General features: G+C 55.7%; 1 protein-coding gene across 2 annotated transcripts in view; it reads right to left on the bottom strand.

Annotated features, from left to right (window-relative positions):
* Window positions 1–27,900, bottom strand: part of OTOF (otoferlin) — a gene marked incomplete at both ends in the record, with an annotated part of 90,075 nt that overhangs the window by 13,364 nt on the left and 48,811 nt on the right. For both annotated transcript variants that reach the window (XM_081254982.1, XM_081254983.1), the window contains 24 exons: window positions 382–544; window positions 628–789; window positions 1,302–1,421; window positions 1,638–1,799; window positions 2,518–2,652; window positions 3,009–3,133; window positions 3,216–3,399; window positions 3,725–3,877; window positions 4,156–4,272; window positions 4,435–4,525; window positions 4,643–4,743; window positions 5,304–5,424; window positions 5,554–5,740; window positions 6,267–6,375; window positions 6,842–7,065; window positions 8,504–8,690; window positions 9,117–9,303; window positions 10,163–10,322; window positions 12,997–13,081; window positions 13,509–13,571; window positions 18,239–18,370; window positions 24,590–24,644; window positions 25,117–25,243; window positions 26,669–26,742. In XM_081254982.1, the coding sequence (XP_081111108.1) occupies window positions 382–544; window positions 628–789; window positions 1,302–1,421; window positions 1,638–1,799; window positions 2,518–2,652; window positions 3,009–3,133; window positions 3,216–3,399; window positions 3,725–3,877; window positions 4,156–4,272; window positions 4,435–4,525; window positions 4,643–4,743; window positions 5,304–5,424; window positions 5,554–5,740; window positions 6,267–6,375; window positions 6,842–7,065; window positions 8,504–8,690; window positions 9,117–9,303; window positions 10,163–10,322; window positions 12,997–13,081; window positions 13,509–13,571; window positions 18,239–18,370; window positions 24,590–24,644; window positions 25,117–25,243; window positions 26,669–26,742 (3,224 nt within the window). The remainder of the gene's footprint in view (window positions 1–381; window positions 545–627; window positions 790–1,301; window positions 1,422–1,637; window positions 1,800–2,517; window positions 2,653–3,008; window positions 3,134–3,215; window positions 3,400–3,724; window positions 3,878–4,155; window positions 4,273–4,434; window positions 4,526–4,642; window positions 4,744–5,303; window positions 5,425–5,553; window positions 5,741–6,266; window positions 6,376–6,841; window positions 7,066–8,503; window positions 8,691–9,116; window positions 9,304–10,162; window positions 10,323–12,996; window positions 13,082–13,508; window positions 13,572–18,238; window positions 18,371–24,589; window positions 24,645–25,116; window positions 25,244–26,668; window positions 26,743–27,900) is intronic.

Below are 27,900 nucleotides of genomic sequence, written 5' to 3'. Positions count from 1 at the left end.
TGGAAGGGCCAGAGGCCTAAAGCTGATTCTAGAGCTTTCCGGGGGAGAGGGAGGAGGTGAGCCAGAGAGGAGGGTGAGGTGTGCTGGGTGACACAGTGGAGGCCGGGGGGCGGGGGACTCAGGGGGTTGGGATGGAGGGGGGCCTGGGTCTTCTCCAGGAACCGGCTGAGGAAGCCATCTGCCCTCAGGTCCTCTAAGGACCCCTGGGCTCTGGCCTTTCTGGCGCTAGAGCTTGGGGCCACCCTGGGCAGACTTCCTTGGCCCCCAGGGTGGGACCTCCCTCCTGGCCTCCCCGGCCCACTTAGGGGTGGCCCCAGGAGGAAACCAGGTGGGCTGCCCTGTGAGCCGGAGGCCCTGCGCTGGGCCTCAGGAGCGCCATACCCGAGGTGTTCCAGGTGGGGGCTGAGCGGTCCGGGGGCCGGTAGATGAAGCGCCGCAGCGAGCTGACGGTGTGGGAGCCGACCAGGGTGTAGCGGCCGAAGGCCCGGCAGTCCACCACGCGGATGTTCAAGGGCGGGTGCAGGAGCTCGTTCTCCGGGAGGTACTGGGGATGGGGCAGGGACCCCGAGCTCAGAGAAGGGTCAGAGCCACCCCGCTCTGCCCAGGCAGGTCCTGGCCCACACTCACCACTTCAAAGCACTTGACGAGGGTGTTGAAGTTGGGGTTCTTCTTGTAATTGTGGATCAGGGACGACTGCACCCCCTTCCCCGCGCACTCGATGTCTACCCGCGGCCGGTCCACCTGGGCCAGGTTCACCCGCTTCAGGTCCCGCAGACCCCAGAACAGCACCTGCGTGGGGGGGCGGTGGGGGGAGAGGACAGCCCCTCAGTCAAGGGCACCCGCTGCGGGCGGGCAGGGCCACCTGAGGAGGAACTGGGCTGTGGGTGGACCATGCGTCAGGAGGGGCAGGGCTGGGAGAGCCGAGGAGGGGCGGGTGTCCTGAAGGTGCTGTGGGGTGAGGGTGGGTGTGGGGGGGCAGATGGGAGGGCCGGGAAGGGTCCTGGACCGTGGCAGTGTGACTCAGTGCAGAAGGGGCAGGCGCTGGACGGTCGCGAGCCTGGGTCTGCTACTGGCCCCTGGGTGTGACCCTGGGCCAGTCACTTCCCCTCCTGGGCCTTCCGTGTCCTTATTTGAAAAACGGAGCATGGCCTGAGGTTGCTGAAGACCCCTGGAGTTTGATGCCAACAGTGTAATGCCTGCCTACGACCCTCATGGAGAGAGAGTGAGGGGGCCAGGGAGCAGAACACAGCAGGGCCTGTTCAGGGCAGGGCTGGGAGGGGCCGGACGGAGCCCTCACACACCTCTATCCGGTACTTGCTGAGCACGGGCCGGATGCCCATAGGCACAGGCATGATGGGACCTCGGTCCGTGTCCACTGGGCCATTGATGGGCGGCAGGTCGGCCTTCCCTGCTGGTCCAATCTGGGGAGTGGGGGACATAGTGTCACACCCTGGGGAGCCCGGGGAGAGGGCTCTCTCTCCCCATGAGTTATCTGGCATGTGATCTGGGGAGACGGGGAAGGCTGAACAGCCCAGGTTCCCAAGAACCACACCCCCAGCTTCCTGTCCGACTGGCCTCGCAGCAGGATGGGGAGGAGAAAGGCCCCTGGCCCAGCCCCCTCTTTCCAGCAGCCCCACCTGCAGCAGCTCGAAGGCAGCCAGCAGGTCCCCGGCCGTGGCGTTGCCGCGGTAGATCTGGTAGTACTCGAGCTGGGGCGGGAAGCGGGGCGGGCCGTATGCCTCGTCGGCCATCTTCACCAGGGGCTTGGCAAAGGTCCGGCCTATGAAGTCGGTTTTGCCCTGAGGCGACAAACAGCCAAGGTGGCCTCTTGGTGCTCGAACCGACCAAACGTGTTCACACCTGGGATCTCATTCAGTCCTCACCATGGCCCCATGTAGTTGCAGGTGTGATCACCCCATTTTACAGATGGGGGAAACCAAGTCTCGGGCCAGCTCCAGGCCACGCTGGCAATGAATGGCAGATGCAGGACTCGGGACTAGAAATAGCTGCTCCTACCTCTAGTCCAGAGCTCACTCAGGGCACCCCAGTAGCCGAGGTGGCTTGTAGTAAGTGGCTCCCCAGCTCTGGAGGGGTCGCCCTAATCCTCCACTCCCTTACTCCAGAGCTCCCATGGAGAGCTACGAGGCTGTTACTGACTGTGGTAGGTGTGGGCAGGGGTGGGGGTGGGGGCTCAAGTGGGGGAAGGCTGGGGACAGCAGGCTTTCCTGGCACATCTGGGTCTGAGCTTGGTCTGTCTGTGCCGGGAGGTGGGACGCCCTGGCCTGTCTCCTCCCTGAGGCCCCAGAGGCCCACAGCATCGGGAAGGGGTCAGGCTGCAGTGACAGGGCAGGAGACACCCGGGGTCTCCTGGAGGGGCTGGTCAGCAGCCCAGACTCCCAGCTTCCCCGGTAAGCACCCTGGCCAAGGGGCTCTGGGGGTGGGCTGTGGAGGTGGCTGCTAACGCAGGTGGGGTGCGGGGGAGGAGGCGTGGTCCCTGGTGTCAGAGCCCACCCATACCATGCTGTCCTGGTCGTAGATTTCGATGACAATGATGGGGGGGTCGTCCCGCAACTCATGAGCTTCGCCATAGAGCTCCAGGTTGTCGAACACCAGCATCTGGTCCCAGGTGGGGCACAGGGTCTCATTCAGCACCTGCAGCATGGAGGGGGGTGCACAGGTAAGCGATGGTGGGTGGGCAACACCTAAAGAGGAGTCACCCCCAGTCACTGTGGTTTCCAGGGGACGCGGGAGCATGAGCGCCATGTCTCCGGACTCTTCTGGGAGTCTTAAAATGAAGGCTGATATGAGGTCTGCTCCTGACCCTCTCTCCCAGCGCCCCGACAATGTCTTCCCTGTCTTCTGTGTGGCCTGGGCCTGCAGTTATCTGCCAGGCTTCCCTCTAAGGATCTGGGGTACTGGCTGGTCTGTTTCTCCAGGTCCCAGAGGCTCACAGGCCCCCTCCAGTGCTCTCAAAGCCAGAGCCGCGCCCTCCCCCCCGGGGACCTCACCTCTGTGCACTGACTCTGGTTGATGAAGAAGACACGGGCGAAGGGGTCCGAGAGACCGCTGCTGTCGCCGGCAAAGAGGCTGCGCGCCTGGTACATGTGGGCGCGGAGCTGGAAGGCCTGCTTCTCTGTGGGGGGGAGCAGGCTGAGGCTCGGGGAACAGGCCTCCCGCCGGTGCCCTCCCGCCCAGGCCCGGGAGTCCTCGCTCACTGGTGTAAACCAGGCTGGTGGGTGGGAAGGCGACCGAGCCCTGGGCCGCCTTGACCTCCTCGAAGCCGCAGGGCAGGCCGCACAGAAAGTCCTTGCGCTGCTTGCTGAGGCCCAGCCACAGGTAGAGCTCCAGCTTGGCCTGGACCGTCCAGCCAGCCGAGCCGAAGCCCCGCTTCCCTGGCAGCTGGCGGGGGGGGCGCAGGGTCAGCTGCCGGAGCCCACGGGGTGAGGAAGGGGCAGGAGGCTGGAGGAGGCCATGGGCAGAGGGACCCCTGCCCTCCGCAGCCGTCCCGCTGGGCTGTGTGGTGCGGATCACAGTGCAGAAGGGCATGGGCTGGGGGGACCCCCCACCCCTTTCCTATTCTCTCCAGCTCTTCTCTGAGCACCCCGGCAGCTCAGGCCAGCCAGACCCAGGGGTGGGGGTACTGTTCCCTCCAAGGGGAGGTTGACCCCTTGAAAAGGCGCAGACCCCAGCCCCTCCGCCCCCAATCTTGCTCCCCTTCCGGCACCTTGAGGAAGAGCGTCTTGACCTTGGCGCAGTCCTTGCCCAGCTCCTCCTCCACGATGGAGAAGAGCAGGTCCTTGGAGGGCACCCGGGCGTAGGCGATGCGCTTGTTGTTGCTCATCATCCAGATGAAGACGTCGGGGATGCTGTGCTGAGGCTGGGGTGGGGGCGGGGTGGTGGCCCAGTAAGGGAGAGATCCTGCCTCTTGGCCAGGCCTGAACCCACAGAGGAAAGGACCCCGGCGCTGGGTCTTCCTTCTCCTCCCACCGGTCCAGCGGGAAGAACACGGGACAGGGTGAAAGGCTTGGTCTCTCCTGTCCCCCAACGGCTGTCAGAGCAGGAGGGGCCTCCTGGATGGTCTGGTCCAACCCCTCCTGTGCAGCCCCTCTTCCGCCACCTTGGGTCACTCTGGTTTGGGGCTGGCAGGGGGCACACCTCGTCTGCCAGGAAGCGCAGCTTGTGCAGGAAGTTCTGGCACAGCCTCAGCTTGTCCCGCACCGTGTGCCGCTTCACCTGTGCCCGCAGGGTCTTGGCCTGCTGCCCCATGCTCTCCTGCCGGGGTCGGGGGTGTAAGTGAGGCTCGGGTCATGACACATGATGGAGGGTCTGGCCCTGGGGGCTGTGACCTCAGAGACAGATGTCCCCCCACCTCGGGTTCCCTTTTCACCTCCAGACCCTCCCTCCGTCCCCGGTGTGGTCCAGCCGCATCCTCACCAGCTCCCGCATGCAGGACTTGAGGCGCTCCCGGTCCAGCCTGGTGCAGGACCAGTGGCCCTGGTCCTTGTCCGCGAGGGAGAGGAAACGGCTGGGAGGGGGAGAAGCAGGGCTTAGCAGAGCCCACCCGCCAGCAGGAGGCCTGCAGATGCCTCCTTCTCTGCAAACCCCCCACTTCTGACCCCCCATTGGCAGCCCTGCCACTTACTAGCAGCCACAGCTCAGCTCCTCCAGGACGCCCCGCAGTCGGCGCTCAGGGTAGGACTTTTCCGTTTTGATCATCTCCTGTACATCATTCAGGCCTTCTTCCTGTGAACCAGGAGTGTGAGCCACAGCCCCCCTCAGCCTCCCCAAATGTCTCCCCCCTGCATCAGGGGGATGAGGGGCTAGCGCCCTAGGACCTTCCACGAGCGCCATCTCTGGACTGTCTCGCCATCACAAGGAAACCCAAATTTTCCAGGTTCTGTTTTCAGAACCTGAAGGAAGAAGCCACCTCTGGGCCATGAGTCTGTGGTCCTGGTGGACCCACAGGGGTCGGACAGAACTCAGGGCTAAACGCAGGGGGTGGGGAGTGCAGGCCGGAGACAGAGGGCTTGGCCAGTCACCTCCAGGGAAACCCGGGGCTGGATGGGCCAGGGTTCCCAGACTCCACTCCGGGCAGCCCTCAGGCTCTCCACCGCTCCTGGGACTGGGGCGGGGACAGGAACACAGGTTCTACTGGGGCCATTCTGCAGTTCCTCCCCCAACCCCACGGCATGCTGCCAGGCAGACAGGACTTGTGTGTTGCAGGGGAGCTGTCCAAGCTGGGCGAGGCCCTCTGAAGCACACGCCCTCCGCCTTTCCCCTCCCCGCTGTGGCCTGGCCCTGACCAGCTTGTCTGCAATGTGGTCCATGATGTTGGCATTGTAGAGGCGGCGGCGCTGGTCCGGCCACCAGCTCTTGATGTAGATGCAGGGCTTGCGCTCCAAGTAGGGCAGATGGAAGTAGTTCCTGGGGTGGGAGCAGGTGGGAGGTTGAGGACTGGGCGCCCAGGCAGGCAGTGGTGGGGCGGGGCCAGGCCATGAGAGGATGGGAGGCAGAGGGCAGGGCTCCCAGGACCCTCTGTCCTGGCCGGCTCACCTGTCGGTGATCTGGGGCCGCATGGGTGGGCTGGAGGAGACTGAGGCCAGGTCTCCACCCTCGTCAGTCTCGTCGTCACTCAACTTCTGGATCAGATCCACTTCCTCCTCATCCCCAGGCTCCTTCTGAGGCCGAGGTCGAGGCCGCTGGGGTCGAGACAGGCCATCGACTTCGTTCCCATAGTTGCCTGGAGGCAGAAGGGGGCACCTGAGGGCTTAGAGTCCTTTTCCCACCAGGCCCCACCCTGCCCTCCAGTCCAGGGGTCTGTGGGAGGGAAGCGGGAGAGTCAGGGAATGGGGCTGGTGCTCACAGGGCTGTGCCAGCTCAGACACGGTGGAACACTCGCCAGAGGAAGGGGCCGTGTCCTGCACTCCTGCAGAGGTCTCACTAGGAGCCCTGATGACTGCTGGGCTCAAGGTCCAGCCCAGGACGTGGCCCGTGTTCCCACTCTCTCCTCTCCAGTCCCATGAGGGCCTCGCTCCCTTCTACAGGGAGGGCTTCTTCCCTCCTCGGGTCCCTAACACAGCCTAGCCTTTAGGTGGAGCTGAGGCCGACCCTGCGGGGCGTGTGTTCTCAGGTGCAGTCGCTGTATGTGGTGTGGGTGCCTGAGGACACACGAGGGGAGTGGTCAAAGTGCCCCGCCCCCCGGGCTGTGGAGCAGGGCTTGGCAGTTACCACCCAGCAGCCCCCAGTCCTGTGAGCCCAGCTCTCACCTATAGTGACCTCAAAGGCGATGGGCTTGTCTCCATTTTTCCGGTCGATCATTGAGGCCTCCAGGAGGGCTCCAAATAGAAAGAATTCTTCCATTTTCCCCACGCAGCTCTGTGGAGAAGGTGGTTCAAACCCTCCGGAAAGCTTAACGGTGTGGGGGGTTGGGTCTGGGGCCAGGCCTCCTCCTACGTCTTACAGACAGGCCCTTGGGGCTAATGGTGGGGACATCCCACCCGGCTGTGGAGCTACGAGCCCCGACACTGAAGGCCCAATTCCTTCGGCCCTCCAGCCTGTCCCTGGAGGAAGGGCTGCTATGAGCAGCACAAGGACAGCCATGGCCAGGAACAAGGCAGAGACAAGGCTCCACCTTGGGACCTCCGGGGAGAGCACAGGCACAGGCAGTGGAAAGGAACAGAGGTCCTCCTGCTCTCTGGAGAGGGAGGCCCCATCCTGGGGTCTGGCCCCCTGAGGCAGGCAGGAGGGACACTGGCAGAGGCCAGGCACAGGCTGCCGTGGTGGGAAGGGGGTTGAGTGGGGGGGGGGCTCTGGAGGACAGCACAGCGCCCTGGGGCCTCACCTCGGAGACGGGTGTGGCCTGTTCCACCTGCACCTCCGTGGAGCTGGTGAGCTCAGGGTTGGAAGTGTCCAGGATCTCCACCGCCAGGCCCAGCATGAGGCGGGCGCGGAAAGACACGCCCTCCCCCAGGCCCTCGTTCAGGTCCTGGTGCTCGTCCAGCAGCGTGTAGTTGCGTGTGGAGCCATACATGTTCACCCAGGTGGGGCCCAGCGTGGGCAGGAAGCCTGCGGACCGGGGGCAGAGGGTCGAGGGGCTCACTCGGGTGGAGGGACCTATTTTGGGGGCTCCTGGCCTGTACCTCCTGGTTGCTGAGCTGAGGACCTCGTGTCTCGCTCGGGGAAATGTCTGAGGCGGCAGAGGGCCTGCGGGCAGCGAGGCTCACAGGGGCTGCGGGGAGAGTGGTGTCTGCTGCGCGGGGCTGGCTGTGGAGTGACCTTGTCACTTGCATGGGGCACTTTTGTGTGTCTGCTTATTCTCTGCGGGAGCCTGAGTTGGCCGTGCCTCTCCACATACACACACGTCCATTTCTGTGGAGCAAAGTCGTGCCCCCTGCTTCCTGGTGCCTGTTGCGGGGGGCCGTCTATGATCTACTTGAAGGACAGATGCCAGCACCTCCCCAGCTCCTCAGCAAGGCCTTTGCCGTCTGTGCAGACGTGTGTGCCACGAGGGTCTCACCTGCTTCTGCAGACCCCTCCCCTCCTCTCCGAAGGCCCTTACTCTCCGCCTGTGCCTGTTAAATGCTCTTCCTCCACGAAGTACCCACAATTGCTAGTCCCAACTATTTTTCTCCCATTAGGATTTGTTATGTCTCGTGTGTAACACGGATTCAATTCTGCCTTATGAGTTTTGTTTGGTTTCTGTTCTGCCTAGTTTATAAAAAACATTATAGCATTTAAAAAACTGAGATATTCTTCCTATAACATAAAGTTCACCATTTTAAAGTCTGCATTTCAGTGGCTTTTCGTGCATTCACTATGTTGTGCCACCATCCAGGACACTTCCATCCTCCTCAGAAGAAACCCCATACCTTTCAGTGGCTCGTCCCAGTTCCCCTCCCCCCAGCTCCTGGCAACCACTCGTCTCCTTCCTGTCTCTATGCATTTGCCTATTCTGGACATTTCATACAAATGGAATCATACAATCTGTAGTCTTTTGCGTCTTCTGTCTCAGGTTTTGAGCATTTGGTAGCACACCCGTCTCCCTCATCCCAGGGGGAGCACCGTGAAGACCGGATGGATTCCTCCTTGCTCTGTATCCCTGGTACTCAGCTCAGTGCTCTGGTCCTACAAGTCTGTAGACAGGTACTATAGCAGCAGTACACGCGTATATGTAATACGTATGTATATATCCACATGTATATAATTACTATTATTTTCATTTTACAGATGGGAAAACAGGTATGAAGGTCACGCAGCTTCTAACTGTCAGAGCTGGGGTTCAGATCCAGGCAGCCTGGCTCAGGAGGGCCCAGGCACCTCTGTGCAGACGTGAACCATGAGTTTCCACCCTTCCCTGGAGGCGGGGGCTGTTGGCAATGCCCCGACCATGCCTGGCACCTTTCAGGCAGAGGTGCGGGATGGTGGTGGTGTATGGCGGGGGGGGGGGTCTCATTTACGCTACCCCCTTAGCCCCACGTCCCACCCCCAGCCTCCTGCTGCTGACCTTTGTCTCCGTCGTTGGAAATCTTGCGCAGGTCAATGAAGTGGGTGCCGATGGCCACGTCGTTGACCTTGTCTGAGTCCCGGATCTGTACTTTCATGCGCTTGCAGAGCGGGGGGAACAGGTCTGTAAAGACCACCTGCTCATTCCACAGTGGCTCATAGCTGCTTTTCTGCACTGACGTCTTGCCCTGGTGGGAGGGAGCGAGGGTTAGGGTTTGTGTACGTGCATGAGTGTGCATGTGTGTCTGTGTGTGAGTGTGTATAGTGTGTTACATGTGTGCATGTGCTGTGTGTGTGTGTACTTACCTCCTCACCCTTCCCCACCCCAGCCTCTCTGGCTCTTCTCCCTCTCAGTGCCCCCCTCCCCTCACTCTAGGTGACCTGGGGGCAGTGAGGAATCCCTAAGGCCCAGCCTGGCCTCACCCCCCAGCCCCTCTGAGCTGGAGCTCCCCTCATCTCTCTCTCGTCACTTCTAGAGGTGACTCACCAAGGGGATCAAAGGCCAGTCTCATAGCTTCTGATTTTGCCTCACGTCTGTCCCCAGGACCTCACACCCAACCCCTTGCACCTCTGGTGCCTGTCACCCCAAGCCCCAGCCTCCTGCACCCCAATACCTTCTGGCCGGCAAAGAAGACTTGCACGTAGGGGTCGACCAGGTCCTTGTTCTCACCAATGAAAGCCTTCTTCATGTTGGCCATGAGGCTTGTGTTCATGCGGGGCAGGCCCTCTGCTCTGTAAATCTTCACGTAGAACCGGGCCCACTGGCGTTCGGCGGGCACCCCGTCGGGGAGCAGCAAGTTCCTGCCGGCACATACAGCTAGGGCTGTGGTAGCCAGCCCTGGGCACCCCGACTCCTACATACCCCTCGGGGCCAGGACAACAGGTGAAGGACGGCTGAGAAGGCCCACACTAGGACTAAAAACACTGGAGTTTAGGGCACCTTCTGTCTTGTGATCCTGGGCAAATCTCCCCATCTCTCGAAGCCTCAGTTTACTCACCTTTAAGATGGGAATAATATGATATTCCCTCTCAGAATATGAGAAGGCTCAAATAGGTTAAAATATACGAGTACTTTGTAAACTGTAGGTGGGAGACCACTCTTAATAATATTATCCAGTTTTCTCAGCTGTGTGTCACATCTTTCGTCTCCTACACAAAAACCTCACAACTGGCCCCTACTCTCCCTCCCTGGCCCATGGAAGGCATGATTCATTGGATCCTGCACTTTTCCTCACTGAATCCAGATGAGGTCCCGGAAGCTTTCTCAACAACCACTGTCAGCTGCCTGGAATTGGTACAGAAAATAAAACCTCTTTGCTGTCCTGGGCGTAGACTCAAGACCCAGCAGCTCTGGGACTCCGCTCTTTTTTTCCAAGTTTCTCACAGTCAGAAGCCTGGATGTCAAACGACTGTCACTCTTGACTGCCCTCTGTGGACCCCTGCCTGCCCCGCCTCAGTCCTTTCTGCCCCATGAGGAGAGTCCCCGGACACCGAGGCTGGCCTGGCCTCAGTCCTTCCAGGGAGAGATGGGCCATCTGGGCATGGGGGTAGGGAGATGGAGGGTGAGATCTCTGGGCAAAGTCCACCCTGGGGGCTCCCTTGGTGTTCCAGGAAGGGCTGGGCCGGGTCTCCAGGGGCTGGAGGAGGATGGGAGCCTCACCCCTCAATGTCCTCCTCTTCCGTCTCGTTGGCCTTGTGGGGCATCTTGATGTTGTCCCCCTTGCCCACCACGGCGACGTCACACTTCACGTAGCCCTTCAGCCCCGCGGAGATGTCGTCGGGGTCCGACAGGATGGCCCACTTGTGGTGGAACTGGTGTTCTGCAGTGGCGAGAAGGGGCTGCACCTGCTGGCCTGCCCGGGGCGGCACCTGTCCTCGGGGCAGGCCGCGGAGCCCAGGTCATCAGGTCTCGGGGCCCTGGGGCCACAGCTCTGCCTGCCTCTCGGCCAGGGAGACAGAGGTCCCCGAGCAAGGGCGGCCTAGGCAAGGCCCCACCCCTGGCCATGCACCCAGGCGTGTGGCGTGGCTTCAAACAGAGGAGCCTCCTAATTGGTTTCTCTGCCTGCAGCCCTCCTGCCCCCAACCCATGCAGTCAACCACCATGCAGCTGCCAGACAGAGCCCTCAAAGAGGCCCTCCCTCTCTCACTCCCCATTTCAAACCCACCTGAGGCTTCCCAGTACTTGGGGGAAAGACCACAGACCTCAGCATCCCCTGTGGGGTCTCCTGATACAGCTCTCCCCAGCACGCAGTCTTCACCCTCCACCCGCCCACCCCTCTCCACCCCGTGCTCCTGCAAGCAAAGCTGTTTACCCCTCTCTGAGTAATTCATATTGCTGTTTCATACCCCCATGTCTTTGTGGCTGCAGTTCTTTGAGCTTGGAATGCCCCCATCCCTTCTGCCCCCCACCCCAACCCTCCACCTCCCTATTCACACTTCTAATCATTTTGTTCATGTGTCTCCTCTTCCATGCAGCCTTCCCTGACTCCCTCAGAAGAGCTGATCCTGGCCCCTTTCCATATGCACATCTCCTATCTCACTGTCACTGTGATTATCTACTTATTGTCTGTCTCCAATTTCAGACTGAAAGCCTCCTAGAGACAGGGACTGGTAGTGTCACCCCAATACTCCCAGGAATTAGGACAGTGTGGAGGAAAGGACAGATGTCAGGGGAGGAGCCCACTCTAGGACGGATCTGCCCCTCCAGGTTGACTTTAAAGCTGTTTGCAGGCATAGCCTGTACGGAGGGCACATCTTCTTCCTTGATTTTGTGTGGGCACTGGAATCTCCAGGGACTCAGACATTTCCTCTTCCCCTCCCTCCTCTTTCAACTTCTACTATAGTTCAGACCTGTTGCCAGCAAGCCTCTGTCCCCATTCGGTTCTGTGAGATGTGTTTAGGACTGTGTGCAGAAATCGGCCTGTTTGGGGATAGGCCAGGCCAACTGTGTCTCCGGAGAGATAACGCCATTGCAGAGTCCAAAGAGACAGACCGGGATGGTGAGAGCGGAGTAAGCCATGTGTGTGAGGGGTCACCGGAGGCCGTCAGCTGAACTGGCGCATCTCAGGAGGAGGGGGCCATGTCCTAGGCTGCCCCAGAGCTTCAAGGGTCTTGCCAGAGTGGATGTTTGTGGGATGGATACATGAACAGATAGATAGCCAGATGGCTGGATGGGGAGATGGATAGTAGACGATGGGTGGTAGGGTGCCTGGCTGGCCTAAAAGGTAGATGGATAGAGGGATGGATGGATGGCAGATGGATAAATGGATAGAAGGATGGATTAACATACGGACAGGTGAGTAGGTAGATATGTGGGTGGGTGAAAGAATACATGGGTGGATGGACAGATGTGTGAATGAATAGTTAGATGAAGTGCGGAAACTTAGCAAGGAAAGAGAATAAGACTCAGGAGGGACATACAATTTGTCTTCAGAGTTAAAGGCTATTTGAAGAGGGAATGGATTTTTTTCTTTCTGTTCCTTCAGACAGAGATTGGACTAGATGTTTTTAAGGTCTCTTCAAGCTTGAATGTTCTATGATTTTGTGATTTTTATGTGTATAATCTTGGGTTTTCAGCTTAGATTTCCTGGTCTGAGTCATAGTTATAATGTGCACCAGCCAAGTGTCTACTAGGTTGAAGATAAGGAATCGCCAATTTGTTCAACCTAATAGTTTAGTGGCATCTCTGAGACACAACTTCTTTTAGCCTCATTTATCTCGTCTGTAGAATGGGAAGGAATGCTGATGTCTCCCTCACTGTTTTGTGAGGGTCAAATGTGATTGTCTGGGTGGAATTGTATTGTCACTGTCAGAGGGCCTCATGGGGTCCTTACTGTACCCGAGTGGCGCGTTCACTTCAGGGACATGGGTGGGGCCCAGTGCCAGCTTGTCTGCCCGTGGTTCCCAAGCTGGCCGTGTGGTGAGTGTTGTCTGTCAGGCTGAGGCACTTTCTCTGTCTGGTCCAACCCTCACCAGCCCTCTGGGCCACGGCTTGGGGTTCCCTCACTAACCCCACGCGGTGTCGGCGTATGGGTTCCCCCAGAGCTGCTGAGCAGATAGCCCACGCGGCTGTTCTCAGGCAGCCTGGGTCCCTGGACGGATGGTCAGTGAAGGTGTTTTCAGGGCACAGTGTCCCTCAGAGACTGCCCCAAGCATTGGGTGTTGAGGACAGCGTGGCTCAGTAGGGACTCTGGAGTCACACGGCCTGACCTCACTGTAGACCAGCTGGGTGACCAGGGAAGCCCCGGCACTTCTCTGGCGCCCAGGCCCCTCAGCTGTAAAAGGGGGCCATGCTGCCGACTCTTCAGGCCTCCCGTGAGCCCCGCCGACTGGGCGCAGGTGGTCACTGCGAGTGTATCCAGGCTGGGCACCCCATTGCTCTGCACACCTGAAGAGCGTGTGCACTCACAGCCTCACCTGAGCCCAGGGCCCGCCAGGGCGGGAGGCACTGCGTGTCCCGGGCTCCTGGAGCTGACCGGCTGTGCAGCTACTCACCCGGCTGGGAGTACACGGTCCCCACGTCCATTTTGAAGGAGCCCACCAGGGTGCCACTGCGCAGCAGGTTCTTGGAGTGAATCACCTTCCGGGCAGAACCACCAGTCACCAGTCAGGCGGGATGGGGCTGAGGCTTTCCGTGGGGCGGGGAAGGGCTGACTGATAGTGGTGCCATGTCACTCTTGCTGGGGATGTGAGCTTCAGGTGAAGCAGGAGGGCGTCTGGCAGGGCAGGGGCAGCTCTCTGAGGCTTAGTATCAGCCTCTGCTGCCTCGCCTGTGCCTTGCTGGCTGCCAGGTATGCGTGAGCAGGTTGTACACTCGACAGAAGGATCTGGCTAACGGGGTGAGAGGGGCCCACGTCCAGCCTGTGCCCCACTTGCCCGGCTGTGTGTCTGGGTGCGGGTCTGCCTTTTTATGGTTGGCCCACCCAGAGGGGGTGCCCTTTTCAAGTCTGCACAGAGGTGCAGTTTGAGCTAAGAGCCCCGCCTGCCGGGGACTGCCCCCCACTCACCGAGATCTTGATGATCTTGTCGAACATGACGTCAGGAGAGACATGGAAGTCGAAGACGAAGTACTGGAAGGGGGAAGGACCCAGACTTGCTGTCACTTGGAGGGCAGAGGCTAAATGCCGGGCACCTCCTTCCTGACAGTGCCTGTCTGCACCCCGGCCACTTCCCTTGAGCCCCAAGGGCTGGATGAGCAGGAGGGGCAACCACTGGTCCCCCCTGACCCCGGGGGAGCTGGGAGTCGTGTGGTCTTGAGCAACACATCTTCTGAACCTCAGCTTCCTGAGCTGTCAAACGGGGGTAATGATGCCCCCCCCGCCGGGAGTCTTGTTATGAGGCTTGATGAGATACATGTAAGATACTGTAAGACACGTTGTGGTTATATGGGTCCCACAGACATCACCATTAAACCACAATGCTGCCTAGAAGATGCACCCCAAGTTTGGAGGTGTTTAAATGTAAACTAAGCTGAGCCTTAGAATTTAGAATGGATGCACTTAATCTGCTTTAAATGTAAGTGCTGTGGGTGCGACCTGTCCTCTCTGGCTGGGAGCTGCCACTCACAGTTGCAGGGCCCACCCATCTGTCCCGGCCTCGGTGTGCAGGCGCCGGGAACGAGGGTGTGGACAGCGAGCAGAAGGCCCCCTGTTTTGGTGAACTTGTGGGCAGGGAGATGGAAGAAAGTTTGCTGAAGAGCTTGGAGTAAATGAGAATCTGCTCCTGGCTGCTGGAGGCTCACACTAGAGCCTTGTGGGTAACAGCGCCAGCTTTACAGCCAGAAAGACTGAGCTTTTACTGTTGCTCCAATCACCTCCCTTCCTGAGCCTCAGTTTACACCTCTGTGACGCGGGGATAACGAGTCAGGGCCGCCATGTGGAACTGCTCCGGGGCAGCATTCACGGGGTTGCTGGGAGGCGTGGTTCGGAATCTAAATGAGATGACCTGGGTCAAGCATTCAACCCAGGCATGCACACGGCCACTGCACAATGAATACCAAGTGCTACGGAGCACTATGCCCAGCTGCTGCTGGTCACGGGGCACTGAAGCTCTGGAGGGGTGGGTGGTACAGGCATCTAGACACGCAGATGGTAACTGACGCCTTGAGGCTGGGGAGATACCCGGGGAGAGAAGGAAGGACAGTAGGAAGGAAGCAGGCCCAGGACAGGGCTCCAAGAAGCAGCAGCACTTCAGCAGAGGGCACAGGGAGTGATGCCAAGAAAGGCAGTGAGGAGAGGTGCTGGAGAGAGGGGAAGGCAGGCGAGTGGCAGGAGAAGTCCCCAGGGCCGGGGGAGGTGAGAGGATGGAAGGACCGGGGCAGTCCAGGGAGTGGGAGGAATGGTGGATGTTGAACTTAGGGACGGTGAGGTCCTTGATGTCTGGAGAAGGGCAGTTTCAGGAAAGATGGGGGGCAGAAATGAGTGCAGGGATTAAGGCGAGGAAGTGGTGGTCACTAGGAGGTATGTGGGACTGAGGAAAGGCATAGCTAGGTGGATAGATAGGTAGATGGATGCATGGATAGGTAGATGGATAGAGAGATGATAGGCTTCTAGTTCCTATCCTTGATCATAATGGTTCTTCACAGTTGTGCTTAGAATATGCTAGAGTGAAATGCCTTATAGGCAAAAGAGGAGTCCAAAGAAAAGCAAAGGGCTTCCCTGGTGGCGCAGTGGTTGAGAGTCCGCCTGCTGATGTAGGGAGCACGGGTTCGTGCCCTGGGCCGGGAAGATCCCACGTGCCGTGGAGCAGCTGGGCCCGTGAGCCATGGCTGCTGAGCCTGCGCGTCCGGAGCCTGTGCTCCGCAATGGGAGAGGCCACAACAGTGAGAGGCCCACGTACCGCAAAAAAAAAAAAAAAAAAAAAAAAAAAAAAAAAAAAAACCCAAAAAAGAAGAAAAGCAAAGGCAGAGTTGTTGATGCTGAGTGGACGATATAATGGTAGATTCTTTGGGATGTAGAAAGAGAAGGATTCAAGGCAAAGGGGGAGGTGGTTTTAGGCAGAAGGAAGATGACAGTGTCTGGGACCAGATGCGCCGAGAAAAGATCTTGGCCTGGTCTGTGGATGGTCAGGTTGTTCTGGGGACGGGGGTGATGGTTATGAGCCTCCCTTCACAGGAAGACAGGTCCAGAGCCAGGAGGGTCAAGGCCAGGCCAGGTGCCGCAGAGCTGTGTCAGCCCTAGGAGAGCGAGCTAACTAAGGTAGAACTCTGAGCTGTCTGTGGTCATATTCCTTGTATTTCCTGAACATATTTCCCTTTTGTAATGACTTAGAAATCTAAGTGATGTTGGTTGTTCTCACCTCCCTCTATTGTGTTTAGTGGAACCAAAGGTAGGTTCCCATCAACTCAGAGCATTAGCGGAAAGCAGAACACCCCTGGGACCAGGGGGATAGTATAAAAGGAAGAGAAGAAAAGGGAAAGAAAATTCTAGCTTTGGGGCTGGGAGGAATCATGGGAAGATAGTTTAGAGCACTGGTTTTCAACTGGGGCCTATTTTGACCCCCGGGAGGCATTTGACAATGTCTAGAAACCTTCTTGGTTGCTACATCTGAGTGGAGGATTGCTATTGGAGGATTGCTTCTATCTAGTGGGTAGAAGCCAGGGATGCTGCTCAATATCTGACAATGCACAGGACAGTCCCTTACAACAAAGAATTACCTGGTCCAAAGTAGCCACAGTGCTGAGTTTGAGAAACTCTGGTTTAGAGGAAACAGAAATTGAATAAATCAGAGTTACTTGGGTTTGTGAAAAAGAACAAAAATATGATCAGGTGTAAATTTAAGGTGATCCCAAGATGAGTGGAATAAATAGTTTTAGTGGATATAAATGTAGAGTTTGGAAAATGGAACTAGGAAGTGTGCTGTTTGCACCCGCTCTGTGGCCAGGCTTGAACTTGGTGCAGAACAGATACCCAGCGGATGTCTATTTCTTCGTTTGGGCAAGTATCCATTCAGCAAAGTGTTACCAAAGCCCTCTAGGTACATGGCAGGCCCTGGGCTGGGCTACAGCGATGCAGGAGACTGGGAGCCTCCTGGGTTAGACGTGAAGAACCAACTGCAACTTGGGGATGTTATTGTCAGAGAAAGAGGAATGCCCTGACCTCTGACCTAGAGAGTGCAGGGAAGGCTACTCGGTGCAAGGACATTTGAGCTGGGCTCTGCAGGGTGAGTAGGAGTTTGCTGAGGAGCCACAGAATGGGGAGAACAGCTCTGTTTCCTTGGGAAGGAGGAAACCATTTGAATGAAACATGAGGCATGTGGGCCTGCTGCAAGGTGAGCCCTCCCCTCAGGCAAACATGGCTTCACCACTATCAAATAACTGTGGAAGGCCATGGGGCCCTGTCTCCACATCCATTAGGGAAAAATAGACGTTATCTAGGCCGGAGGTTTTTCCAGTCAGGGATGTGTCCTGACATAAGGTCAGAGGTGTCGAGCCTGAATTTCCTGACTCCTGGGAAGGTTGCCGCATGGGGCTGAGGGGGGTGCTGAAACAGCAGTGTCCCAGCCCTGTGGCCCTGCAGGAAACCAGCTGTGAGAATGGGGTCCATTTGTGGTCATTGAGGAGACCTCGGCCAGGCTCTGGCTTTAGCCTGGGTCCCTGTGAAGGGCAGAGGTGTGCCTGGGTTTTCCTCCTGAAGGCCCACTCTGGGGCTGCCCACAGTTTCCCAAGTGATGCCCTCCTCCAAGCAGCAGGCGGCACCCTCAGCCCTCGCCACCCCCAGGACAGACACCGAAACACAGGATGTGGGTGCCTCGTTTGGCCAGGGTGCCCAGCTGACTTCTGGCTTAGTCTGACGTGTGCTCAGGCATCTGAGGGGCATCCTTCCCCAGAGCTGATTAAGATGGGTCCCTCCCTGGAGCCCAGAGTCACGATGCTGTGTCTGGGGTGGCCATCCAAGGTAGCAGACAGAGCGCTGGGCAGAGGCAGGGCAGTCTGGGCCCTGCTCTGTCTACAGGACTCTCTGTGATCTTGGCCCTTTTCATATTGTGGCCTCAGTCTCCTCCTCTGTAAGATGGGGAGATTGAACTAGGTCTCTGAGGTCCTTAAACTTCGATGTGCCCTCAAACAGCTGCAATGAACAGCAGTGGGTACTGGGCCTTTTACCCCTCACTCCCCAAGCATCACGGCCAGTGGTCTGGAAGGACCCCAAAGAGGTTCAGGTGCCCATGATGGCAGCTGAGCAGAGAGCGTGCGCACACAGAACCCAACTCTGGCACGTAGCACCCAGGCCAGGTCTTTCTCCAGGAGCTTCAATGTCCCTTGGGTAAGATGGGATTGATGGTGACAACTTCTGACAGTGTGAGAGTCAGAAGAGTTGATGCACCAAAAACGTTTACGAGAGTGCCCGGCATGCAGCAAGTGCTCATTAATGGTGCCAGTGCCACCACAGGCTGGGGCTGGAAGGAGGCAGCCCTGCCCCAGGTCTCTGGCCTGGGAAACATCTGGGACCAGGACTCAGGGGGTGCTGGGAGCAGCACAGGAGGACCTGGGGTGCTATTCCTTTCACAGGGCGGCCCCTGGCCAGACCTGTGTCTGGCTGGGATCCGGACTGGGGCTTCAGAGTGGGCAGCCCTGCACCTCAGCAGCTGCGGGTTGTAATGGGTGGGCCAAGGTTACGCCAGCTGGTAGCCCTTTGTGCCCCTTGACTCCCAGCTTCTCCTGTTGGGCCCCATGGGGCCGGGGCCCAGCCTCTGCCACGGTTCGGAGGCCCCTTCCCCACCTGGGGCCCCGGGCGCTGACCTCGTTGTAGTAGGGGCAGTTAGTGGACTCCTTCATGGAGGTGTACTTCTTGTCGTCGCCCACCTCCACGCACACCACGGGGTCCACGTTCAAGCCCACCAGCTGCCGAGCCTCGATCACCGTGACGCTGACCTGCGGGCAGGCAAGAGGGGGAATGAGAAGGAAAGCGGGTGAGGTTGGATCTGGTCCTGCAGGAGTCGGGGCCTGGGCAGCGGGCTGGAAGGTGCCGGGAGCCAGCACCGGATTTGGGTGCCAGTCTGCCTGCCGTACATCTGCTGGTGATCCTGGGCTCTTTCCCCCACTAAGCCTCACTGTCCTCATTTATAAAGAAAGGGTGTGGCTAGATCACCTCCAAGTAGGTGTGCAGCAGAATTACCAGGTGGGAGGGGAAGGATGGTGGGTAAAGACCCTGAGGCCCCTGGCCACACTCCAGACCAACCCAGTCCAGTCTTGGGGGAGGGGTGGAAGGAGTGGCGTCCAGCATCCATATTTTTAAAGCTCCCAGGTGATTCCATGTGCTTCAAGTTCTCCCCGGCATCAATGGCCCTGCCTCACCGAGGGCTGCAAACCTACCTCCCAGGTTTTGTGTACTCCGGCATTAAGCTTTCTAAGTCTCCATTAATATGCATTTAATTTTCTGCTCCAGCATTTCTCATTTTAAGCCTGCAGGCCTCTGACATCTTTTTTTTTTTTTTTTTTTTTTTGCTGTACGCGGGCCTCTCACTGCCGTGGCCTCTCCCGTTGCGGAGCACAGGCTCCGGACGCGCAGGCTCAGTGGCCATGGCTCACGGAACCAGCCACTCCGCGGCATGTGGGATCTTCACGGACCGGGGCACGAACCTGTGTCCCCTGCATCGGCAGGCGGACTCTCAACCACTGTGCCACTAGGGAAGCCCTAACATCTTCTTTATTTCTGGAATTTGGCTCCCTTTCCACATTCCTGGCTCCCCTTCTTTTGTTTAATTTCTTTGAATGCCCAGTGAGGCTTTGGTGCCCACCTGAACACACCTTTTTTGCCTTGATACATGTATGTTGTGTGCATTCTGTATCTTTTTCAGTGGCATCCACCTCTCTTGAATCTTATTTCTATATTGGGAAGCCAGTTGTTCATCCATTCAACAAATATATATATATATATATATATATATATATATATAGAGAGAGAGAGAGAGAGAGAGGTAGAGACGTGTGTGTGTGTGTGTGTGTGTGTGTGTGTTCATGTATGTGTTTGCGCACATACTCTTCCTGAACTCTCATTGTAAGCCATCAGTTCTTGCTTTGGATCTGGAGGTGTCAGTGGCCATGGGTGTGCCATGAGAAATAGGAAGAGGCACAGACTCGGGTTGCTGGAATGGCATTGAGCCTCAGTTTTCTCAGCTATAAGTGGAAGACGCTACCTATCTATAAGTTTGTGTGAGGGTTGAATGAGATAATGTGCATCAAAGTGCTTCATAAACAGTAGACAGGTCTAGGAAATGTGAGCTCTTGTTATAAATGGCTTCTCAAATAGAATTTACTTTCAGTTAAGTGGCTGGTGTCCCAAACAGATAGGGTCGTGTATGACGCTTAATATTGTTTCATTTAAGTCTCTTGAACTTGCATTTTAACAAAATGGCTTATGTTGAGATAGTATTAGCATTTGCCTCAGCACTCTTCCAATGAAACTGTATGAGTTGCTTTTTACGATTCTCATCTTGGAGAGTTGGTATTTTAATTGCTGTGCTTTGATGCGACTACTAAATATGATTTTACTCAAGAGAATCATTCTCCCTTTTCATGAAAAAGAATAGCCATGAAAATTATCATCCACTGTGTCCATCAGATATTTATATATCTTATAAATATCCGGAGGCCAAGAAAAATCCACACAACAAAAGTAACGATGTTAAAAAAATAAAAACCCTGATGACAACGAGAACGTTACCAAGCGAGTATATAGAACTGGAAACTGAACATTTACTAATTGAAGTAATACTTGAACTATAAAAACAAGCATTTCTATGTGGAATGAGGTTCCAAATGGAATGGAGCTGAGAATCTGGAGCTCTGAAGGAGTTCAATAATCATTGTTTCTTCAGGGAGCTAAAAGGGAAGTAGAGCCAGCTCTGAGAAGTTTACTGTGAAGAGAGTAAACAGACACTAGAAGTCCTTCCAGAACATTCTTTGCGTAGTAGTTTATAGAGTTTTAAGCTCTATGAAACTTTATACCAAAGATTTTTTAAGAGCTCATTTCTTTCCCCAAACTAATCCATCCCTTTTCCTCCATTAAAAAAAAAAAGATTTTCTGTAACTCAAGAATGGGAAGTAGACAAACACACTTTTGGTATAATAAGGTAGTAAAGATATGCCATCAGGAGATTAACTTTTGCAGTGTGAGAGGTTGGCTGGTTTTTATGTTTTTCACCCAGGGACTCAGCCGTAATGATAGCCTTTTTGTCCCCTGCTCCTTTTCAGGACCCAGAGTTCCCACCTTCTTCCACTGAGCAGAGCCAGTAATGGTGGACGACCCTAGCTGGAAGCTCTGACACCAGGCGGGAAGCAGGTAGGGAGAGGAGGGCACAGGGCTGAAAGGAGAAAAGGGTGGGGCAGGGGGAGGAGGCTCCAGTGCGTGCTCTTTGCAGGCCGAAGGGTGGCCTGAGGGGTACCCTGAGAGTGCACAAAGGAGGTCGCGGCCTGGTGTTGGTGGGGGAGGAGAATGCCAGTCCTGCTCCCCCCACCCCGCCCCCCGCCAGTGCTCTATGGAGGGGAATGTATCATTTGGACTTGAAATTAAAAAAACAAAACATTAAACTCTGAAGAAGGGGATCTCAGTCATCAGCAGAGGACTCCATCTTTCCACGATGGAAGACGGGGAGGCAAACAGAACCACTAAGGGACCAACTGACCAGCTGACCAGGGAAACTCTTTTTTTTTTTTTTTTTTTTTTTTTTGCAGTACGTGGGCCTCTCACTGCCGCGGCCTTTCCTGTTGCGGAGCACAGGCTCCGGACGCACAGGCTCATCGGCCATGGCTCACGGGCCCAGCCACTCCGCGGCACGCGGGATCTTCCTGGACGGGGGCACAAGCCCGTGTCCCCTGCATCGGCAGGTGGACTCTCAACCACTGCACCACCAGGGAAGCCCCCAGGGAAACTCTTTTGGTGACTGACTATTCCATCCTCTCCTTCCAAGATAAGGGACATAATCCCCAGGTGACTTCATGAAACTCATCGTAAGGAACACTGCTGAGTGTAAATCTATACCTCTGTCCTGGGAGAACCCAAGAGTCATGGTGCTTTGTGACCTGTTTCTGAAGGATCTGATCAGGAAGCAAGAACATGGCTGGGAGCTGGAGATGAGAGGTGGTGGACTCTTTAGTACTGCTCTTCTGAAACATCCTTTATGTTCCCTCGTCTCCAGGTGACAAAGATGTGACATGACCAGTTGTGCATTTTGAGAAGATCACTCCAGTGGTGGCGTAGAGCATGGAGTGGAGGGGGCAATATGAGAGCAGGGAGATCAGATAGGAAGTGGCTGCCATATTGCACTTGAGCTGGATAAATGACATGGAGGTGAAAACTGGAGAGATGTTTGGAGGTGAAAATGTATATGGTCTTGGTGGCAGGAAAAGAGGGTAGAGAAGAGACTCAAGACTCTGTGACCCGCCAAGAACATCCCTGCCAAGTGCCAAGCACCAAGCTTTGCCCACTCTGATGGGGAAACTGCATATCCACAGGGAGGAAGCTGCAGCTTCTTGCTTTGAGATGCCAATAATCAGGAAAGGGTTTTCGCATTACATGCATTCTAAACAGGAGAAACAAAGGGCCTGAGTACACCGTGGTCTTTTCACCTTGGGACCTCCTTTCAGTGCTACCCAATCTTTAGGATGGTTCTGAGCCCTGAGGATCCTTCCTGAATCTGAGTTCAGCTAAGTGCCTCTGGCTGAGGTCTTTCTAACTCAGCAAAGCCAAGTTCTCCAAGAGAGTGAAGTCCTTCTAATAGGTTTTCTTGCTTTATACATTGTACTTATTGAAAGCAAGAATAATTCCACATTTGCAGTCCTCACATTGCATCCTCAGCTCTCTCTCCAAGTGTGTTAACACTTACAGTTGAGATGTGAATCAACCTGTCAGGGAATACTGTGTTACCAGGTCCAATACAACTGTCTTGTTCAGTTCAGAATGTGTACAAAGTCTTTGGAGGCTGACTGTCTGGTCCACTTAATAAAAGTTTCTGTTAGGAAGTGGTTTGAAAGAGCTTTTGAAAACATGCAGCAGGTAGTAAGCTAAAGATGAACAGGGACCAGAGGGAGAGACTGTTCAAAAGGCTTAATTAGAGAGAAATTAGTTGCTCTGACTATGGGGTAGGACACCCTCCAGTCTGAACCCTGTTTCTAGCTTTGAATAACTGTGTGACCTGGGGCAAGCTCCTTACCCACCCTGGGCCTCAGTTTCTCGCCTATGAAATAGAGTAATACCTATATTTGGGTGGTTGTTAAGATTACCTTAACTTAAATGGAAAACATACCTACCTAGCCTAGTGCCTGGCACATAGTAAACCTTCAAAAACATAACAGTTACATTAGCAGCAACAATAAGGATGGCACCATTTTCTATGTGCCTTTACATGGTGGGCTCGTGACACTGTAGATTGAACGGTATCTGACTATGGGGTCTTTGTTCTTTGGAAGTTTTTCTCTTCTCAGGACACAGAGGAGCAAAGCCCTGAGCCGAGCTTCCTGCAAAAGCCCTCAGAAGTGTTAGGACATTCTGTGCTTGTGTTTTGGCAGAGAGGTGAGGAGGTGACATTCCCAAACCTCCAAGGAGCCCAGTGGTGTGAGGTTGTCTGAATCCACAGGGGCAGGTCCACTTGACACTGCCTGGGGTTACTTTTCAAGCCCCTGGGAAGATGGTCACTGACTGGATGAAAACAAACTGAAGCAAGGATTCAGAGAGACAAGGTGCATCCTTGAGGAAATATGACCAGATGTACCTGATACAAAGAAAGCTGGTGTCAAGTCCTCAATATTATCACCTGAGTGAGGTGAGGTGGGCTGTCCTTAAAGAAGGGAGCATGGGGCCTGGGAAATGGGCATCAAAGATAAAGCCCTAACCCGGGAGAAGGGTTTGCTCTGATTCTGGGGCCTGGTGCTGGACCTAGGCAGGAAGTGCAGTGGCAGTCAGGTGAGGTCTCCTGAAGGCTATGCCCTCCCAACCAGCCAGCACACTCACTAAATCCTAGGAATGCCCAGCAGTCTTTTCACCTACAACTGGGTCTTGATAGCTCCTAATGAAGGGTCCAGAGGAATTCGTGGTCCTTGGGCCCTTCTTGTTTGCAGTTTATAAATAAGTACTAGGTACTTCCGGCTTGTACATTAGCCTATCGTGAGTTATGTTAGTGTAACTCAGTCTCTCAGGCTCTGATCAACTCTGGGAAAAGAGACAAAATTGAGGGTCTGGCCCTGTAAAGCTGAGGATGAGGCCCCAGGCTGGGAGGGCTGCACTGGGTCCTGCTGTTCACGTGGCCCTCTCCCCGCAGTTCCCAGCCATGCTCATGCCCCATCCTGCCTGCACTGTGGCCACATTAGCAATCTTATAGCTGCAAATCTCTCCCTATCTCAGCCATTTGGTCTCCAGTTTTAGAAACATACAAATAAAAAAATTAAGTGTTAATTTCAGAAAATACAGAGAAGCAAAAAGAAGAAAAAAACACCCACATTCTCAGCATCTATAGACAGCCAGGATTGACATTACTTCCAGCATCAAAATAATACAAAGCAACAATTTAAAAAAACACACCAAAATATCTTTCTTCAGAGACACTTATTTAAAAAATTTTTTTTGGATGCTCTTTGGTCTTTTTATGGTTTTTCCAGGTCCCTCTCACTTTATAAAGACCGTTACAAAATCCTAGGAGGGGGGCTTCCCTGGTGGCGCAGTGGTTGAGAGTCCGCCTGCTGATGCAGGGGATACGGGTTCGTGCCCCGGTCTGGGAGGATCCCACATGCCGCGGAGCGGCTGGGCCCGTGAGCCATGGCCGCTGAGCCTGCGCGTCCGGAGCCTGTGCTCCGCAACGGGAGAGGCCACAACAGTGAGAGGCCCGTGTACAGCAAAAGAAAAAAAAAAAAATCCTAGGAGGGCTTTGACCAGCATAAGCAGAGCTCTCAAGCTGCTCTTTGGGTCTGTACTTCTCTACTTATGACACTGCTGTGAGTGCTTTCCAGGAACAAGCTTACTTTGGTAACATATATTCAGCTTGTGGTTCTCTATGACCCTCAGATCCATGCCTTCACAGAGTCTATAACGCACATCTGGCCAGAACCCCCCACTAGACAGAGTCGGAAAGGCATGAGGCCTCTAGCTGCCCCACCTACCTGGTAATCCATGGGCCGCCCGGCACTTGGCTCCATCTTAATGTCTGGCTTGGATCTGAGGAGGAGAATGTACTGTCAGGCTGGGTGTAAGGGGACTGCTTGCAGGGGAGGAGGGCACTGGCAGTGGTTAGACCTTGGAGAAGGGCAGAAGGACAGAATCATGATCTTCAGACACTCCAGGACTGCCAAACAGAATGGGGATCAGTTGTTCTCAGAGGCTCCAATACAGAGGACTAACCAATGGCAGAAGTGATAGGTAGACAGACATTAGGTCAACAGGTTCAAGTGTGGGCTGGGCAGCTCCGTGATTTCCCTTTGCCCGGAGGTGTTGAATGACCTGGGGACAGGCTCCTGCCTTTGCAGGGGGAGAGGTGAGGGAGACATCCAGGAAAAGAAGAAAGGGGCAGGGTTAGGAAGGAGCTGTCCATGGGCACTGATTCTTCCCCACCCAAATTCCAAACATAGCAAGCTGGGTCCTGCCTGACCTGGTGAAGGCAACTGGGGCTGTGGGGTTCCTGCCCACTCACCGCTTGTTGGAGACGTTGGTGGTGAGAGCTGTGACGGAAGCTAGTGACACGGAATCAGGATCCAGCCCATCCCGCAGCCGAATGGCCAGGCGGTCAAAGTCCTCCATCTCCAGTACTGCCGGTTCATCTGGGGAAGAGGGAGGGCCGGTTAGGTGGGCTGGATGGTGGGATAGTGACTGTATTTCCCTTTTTGCTTTGCCATCCAGGAAGCTGAGTCAAATTCCAGGTTTACTTGGTAGCATCTGCTTAGAATGTTATGGTCTGCATATCTGCGGTGTTTCTAGCCTAATCATGATCTCTGATTTTAACTGAAATTGCACCTGGTCTTGCTTTTTAATTTTAATTGAATGTAACTCACTTATGCAAGCACTGAATATCCTTCGTGGAAGAAGGTCAGGAATAAAATAATACATACTTATGTACCTCCTGTACCAGTAGCTACCATTTACTGAGTGGTTATTATGTGCCAGGCACAATGCCAGGCATGTTATACATATGTCTTTAGTCCTCATAATCCTCATAGTCACAGCCTGGCAAGATACGCACTATTCTCATGTAACCAGATGAAGAAACTGAGGCTTAGGAAGGAACTTATCCATGTAAAACAGCTGATGGAATTCAGAACCTAACCCTGTACTGATGTGTATTAATCCAATGAGATGAAGGAATGACGGTTCTGAGAAGCCACCCAAGGATGGTGGGTTTGAGTCTCAGCCGGCAGCTCTACCCTCTTCAATCTAGGAAGGCAAAAGGCACAGCTGGCATTCGCACAGGGGCAAAAGACAAAGAGAGAGATTCTGAGGCCAGTGGGCCACACAGGGGATGCTGGGGAGGGAAGCCAGGAGCCCCAAGGATGGGTGTGTGATCTACAGACCTGGGTTAGAAAGCTACACACAGCTCCCCTAATACACTTCATTTCTCCCCTGTATTCCAACTGTACTCACTGCCTCCTCTTAAATAGCTGTCTTGCGCCCTCCCCAGCCTGCTGCTCCGGTGGCACCAGTGCCACAGGCCACTCCAGTCTTCCAGGACCCACCCTGCCTGTCTCCCCCAGGGCCGTCCCTGCAGCCTCGTGAGAGGTCACGGGGAAAAGGCAGGAGAGCGAGTCCTGCCACAGAGCAAGCATTCTCAGGACTCTGATTTTCCCCCAGAAATAGGGAATTGGCCAAATAACTTTCTTCTTCTTCTTCTTCTTCTTTTTTGTTTTGTTATTCCCTCCTCTAATTAAAAATCTCTAGGCTTCTGTGTGGAGAAGAAAGAATGAGAGCAAGGAGGGCAGGATGAGCCCAACGGACTGAGGGGCTCTGCTGCTCAGTTCTAGACCGGAGGAAATGCCCTACCCACCTTCAGCCCTCGGGGCGCCCCCTTCCGGAGGACCACTCTCAGGACCCGGCTTCTCCTCCAGCCAATGAGAGGCCAGGCCCCTCCCAGGTGGATCCGCAGGCCAATAGCAGGAGAGCCCGTTGGGGCGCTGCCCGCGGAGAGGAGGGGTTTGGTCACCGGAGGGGAGAGAGGGGCCGCCTGGACCGTGGGCAGGGGGACGCGTCCATACCTTGTCTTTGGGTTTCCTCTTTGTGAGGCCGGTTCTTGCCGAGCTTCATGGCGGAAAACACGCTCCTCCCGGCTCTGTGAGACAGGGCCGCCAGAATGAGGTGGGAGGAGATAGACGCCGGGAGGAAGACACACAGACACAGAAGAGCAAAACCCGAAAGAACACGTAAGGGAAAGGGAGATCCAAGCTCCATCCCCTCACCTGCTGGTCCCAAGATATATTGGGGGCCAAATTTCCCAAGTCGGGAGCCGTGAGGGGGAATTAGGGCAGAGGAAACCCCACCACTTCCTCCTTCCCCATGTCTTCACACCACTCAGGAGCAGGTCGGGGACGGCGACCAGTAAAGGTGGAAAGAACCGTTTCAACTGGAGCCCCTCGGGGTCCTGATCCCAGCCCCCTCAGTCCAGTCTTAGAGCTCTGAGCTCCGCCAGTGCCGCCAAGTTCACCCTCCCTGACCGTGCACCCCACCTCGGCTGAGTGGAAAGAAAACCAGACAACCAGAGATAAAGCATCAGAACAGAAGGGCAGAAACGGGACTCAGAGGCACAGAGACTGATGAGCAGGTAGGAAGTGTGGTTGCAACTAGCTACTTAGTTCTCAGATGGCTCTGGTGCTCGAAGCCTGCCTTGTCTTTCCCAACCTCTCTGTGCCTTTGGATTCTCCTTGGTCCCCGGTGAAAAGAAGGAGATGGGCCCTTTCCCGTCTCTATCTTTGGTCCTGGCTTTGCCCCTTCTGCCTGTCCCCTCTCACAGAACCTCCCCCCACCCCAACCAACCCCCAGGAACGTATGGCAGACTCCATAGTTCCTACCTCTTCCTCTGGTTGGTGTGGCCTTGTGCCCCCAGGAGAAGGGCCTTGCAGTCAGGGGGGCTGAGGGAAGGGGGCAGGGGGTCCTCACTGTCCCCTCAGTGATATCCCCGCAGCTGAGCTTGTGATCCCTGGTCCAGGAGGGACCAGGAGTAGGATCAACAGGCGGTAGAGTGCAGTATTCCATTACCCCATCAATATTGCATGAGCTGGACACCTGACTCCATCCACTTCCCATTCTCCCTCCTCCTGGCTGTGCCCCTGTCATCCTGGGCCCCATCCCTAGGTGGGGTGGGGTGCAGATTCCAACTCTGAGCTCACCTACAGCAGCAGAACCCACCCATCTCTGGGTCAGGCATCTCCTTGTGGAGGTTTGGCTATGGTTCCCCAAGAACCCCTGTTCTTTTTTTTTTTTTTTAACATAT

Source organism: Mesoplodon bidens (genome assembly GCF_964165515.1).
Source record: "Mesoplodon bidens genome assembly, chromosome: 14".
In the NCBI taxonomy this organism is placed as follows: domain Eukaryota; kingdom Metazoa; phylum Chordata; class Mammalia; order Artiodactyla; family Ziphiidae; genus Mesoplodon; species Mesoplodon bidens.
Note: the sequence above shows the minus strand (reverse complement) of the source record. Positions and strands in the feature narration are given on the sequence as shown.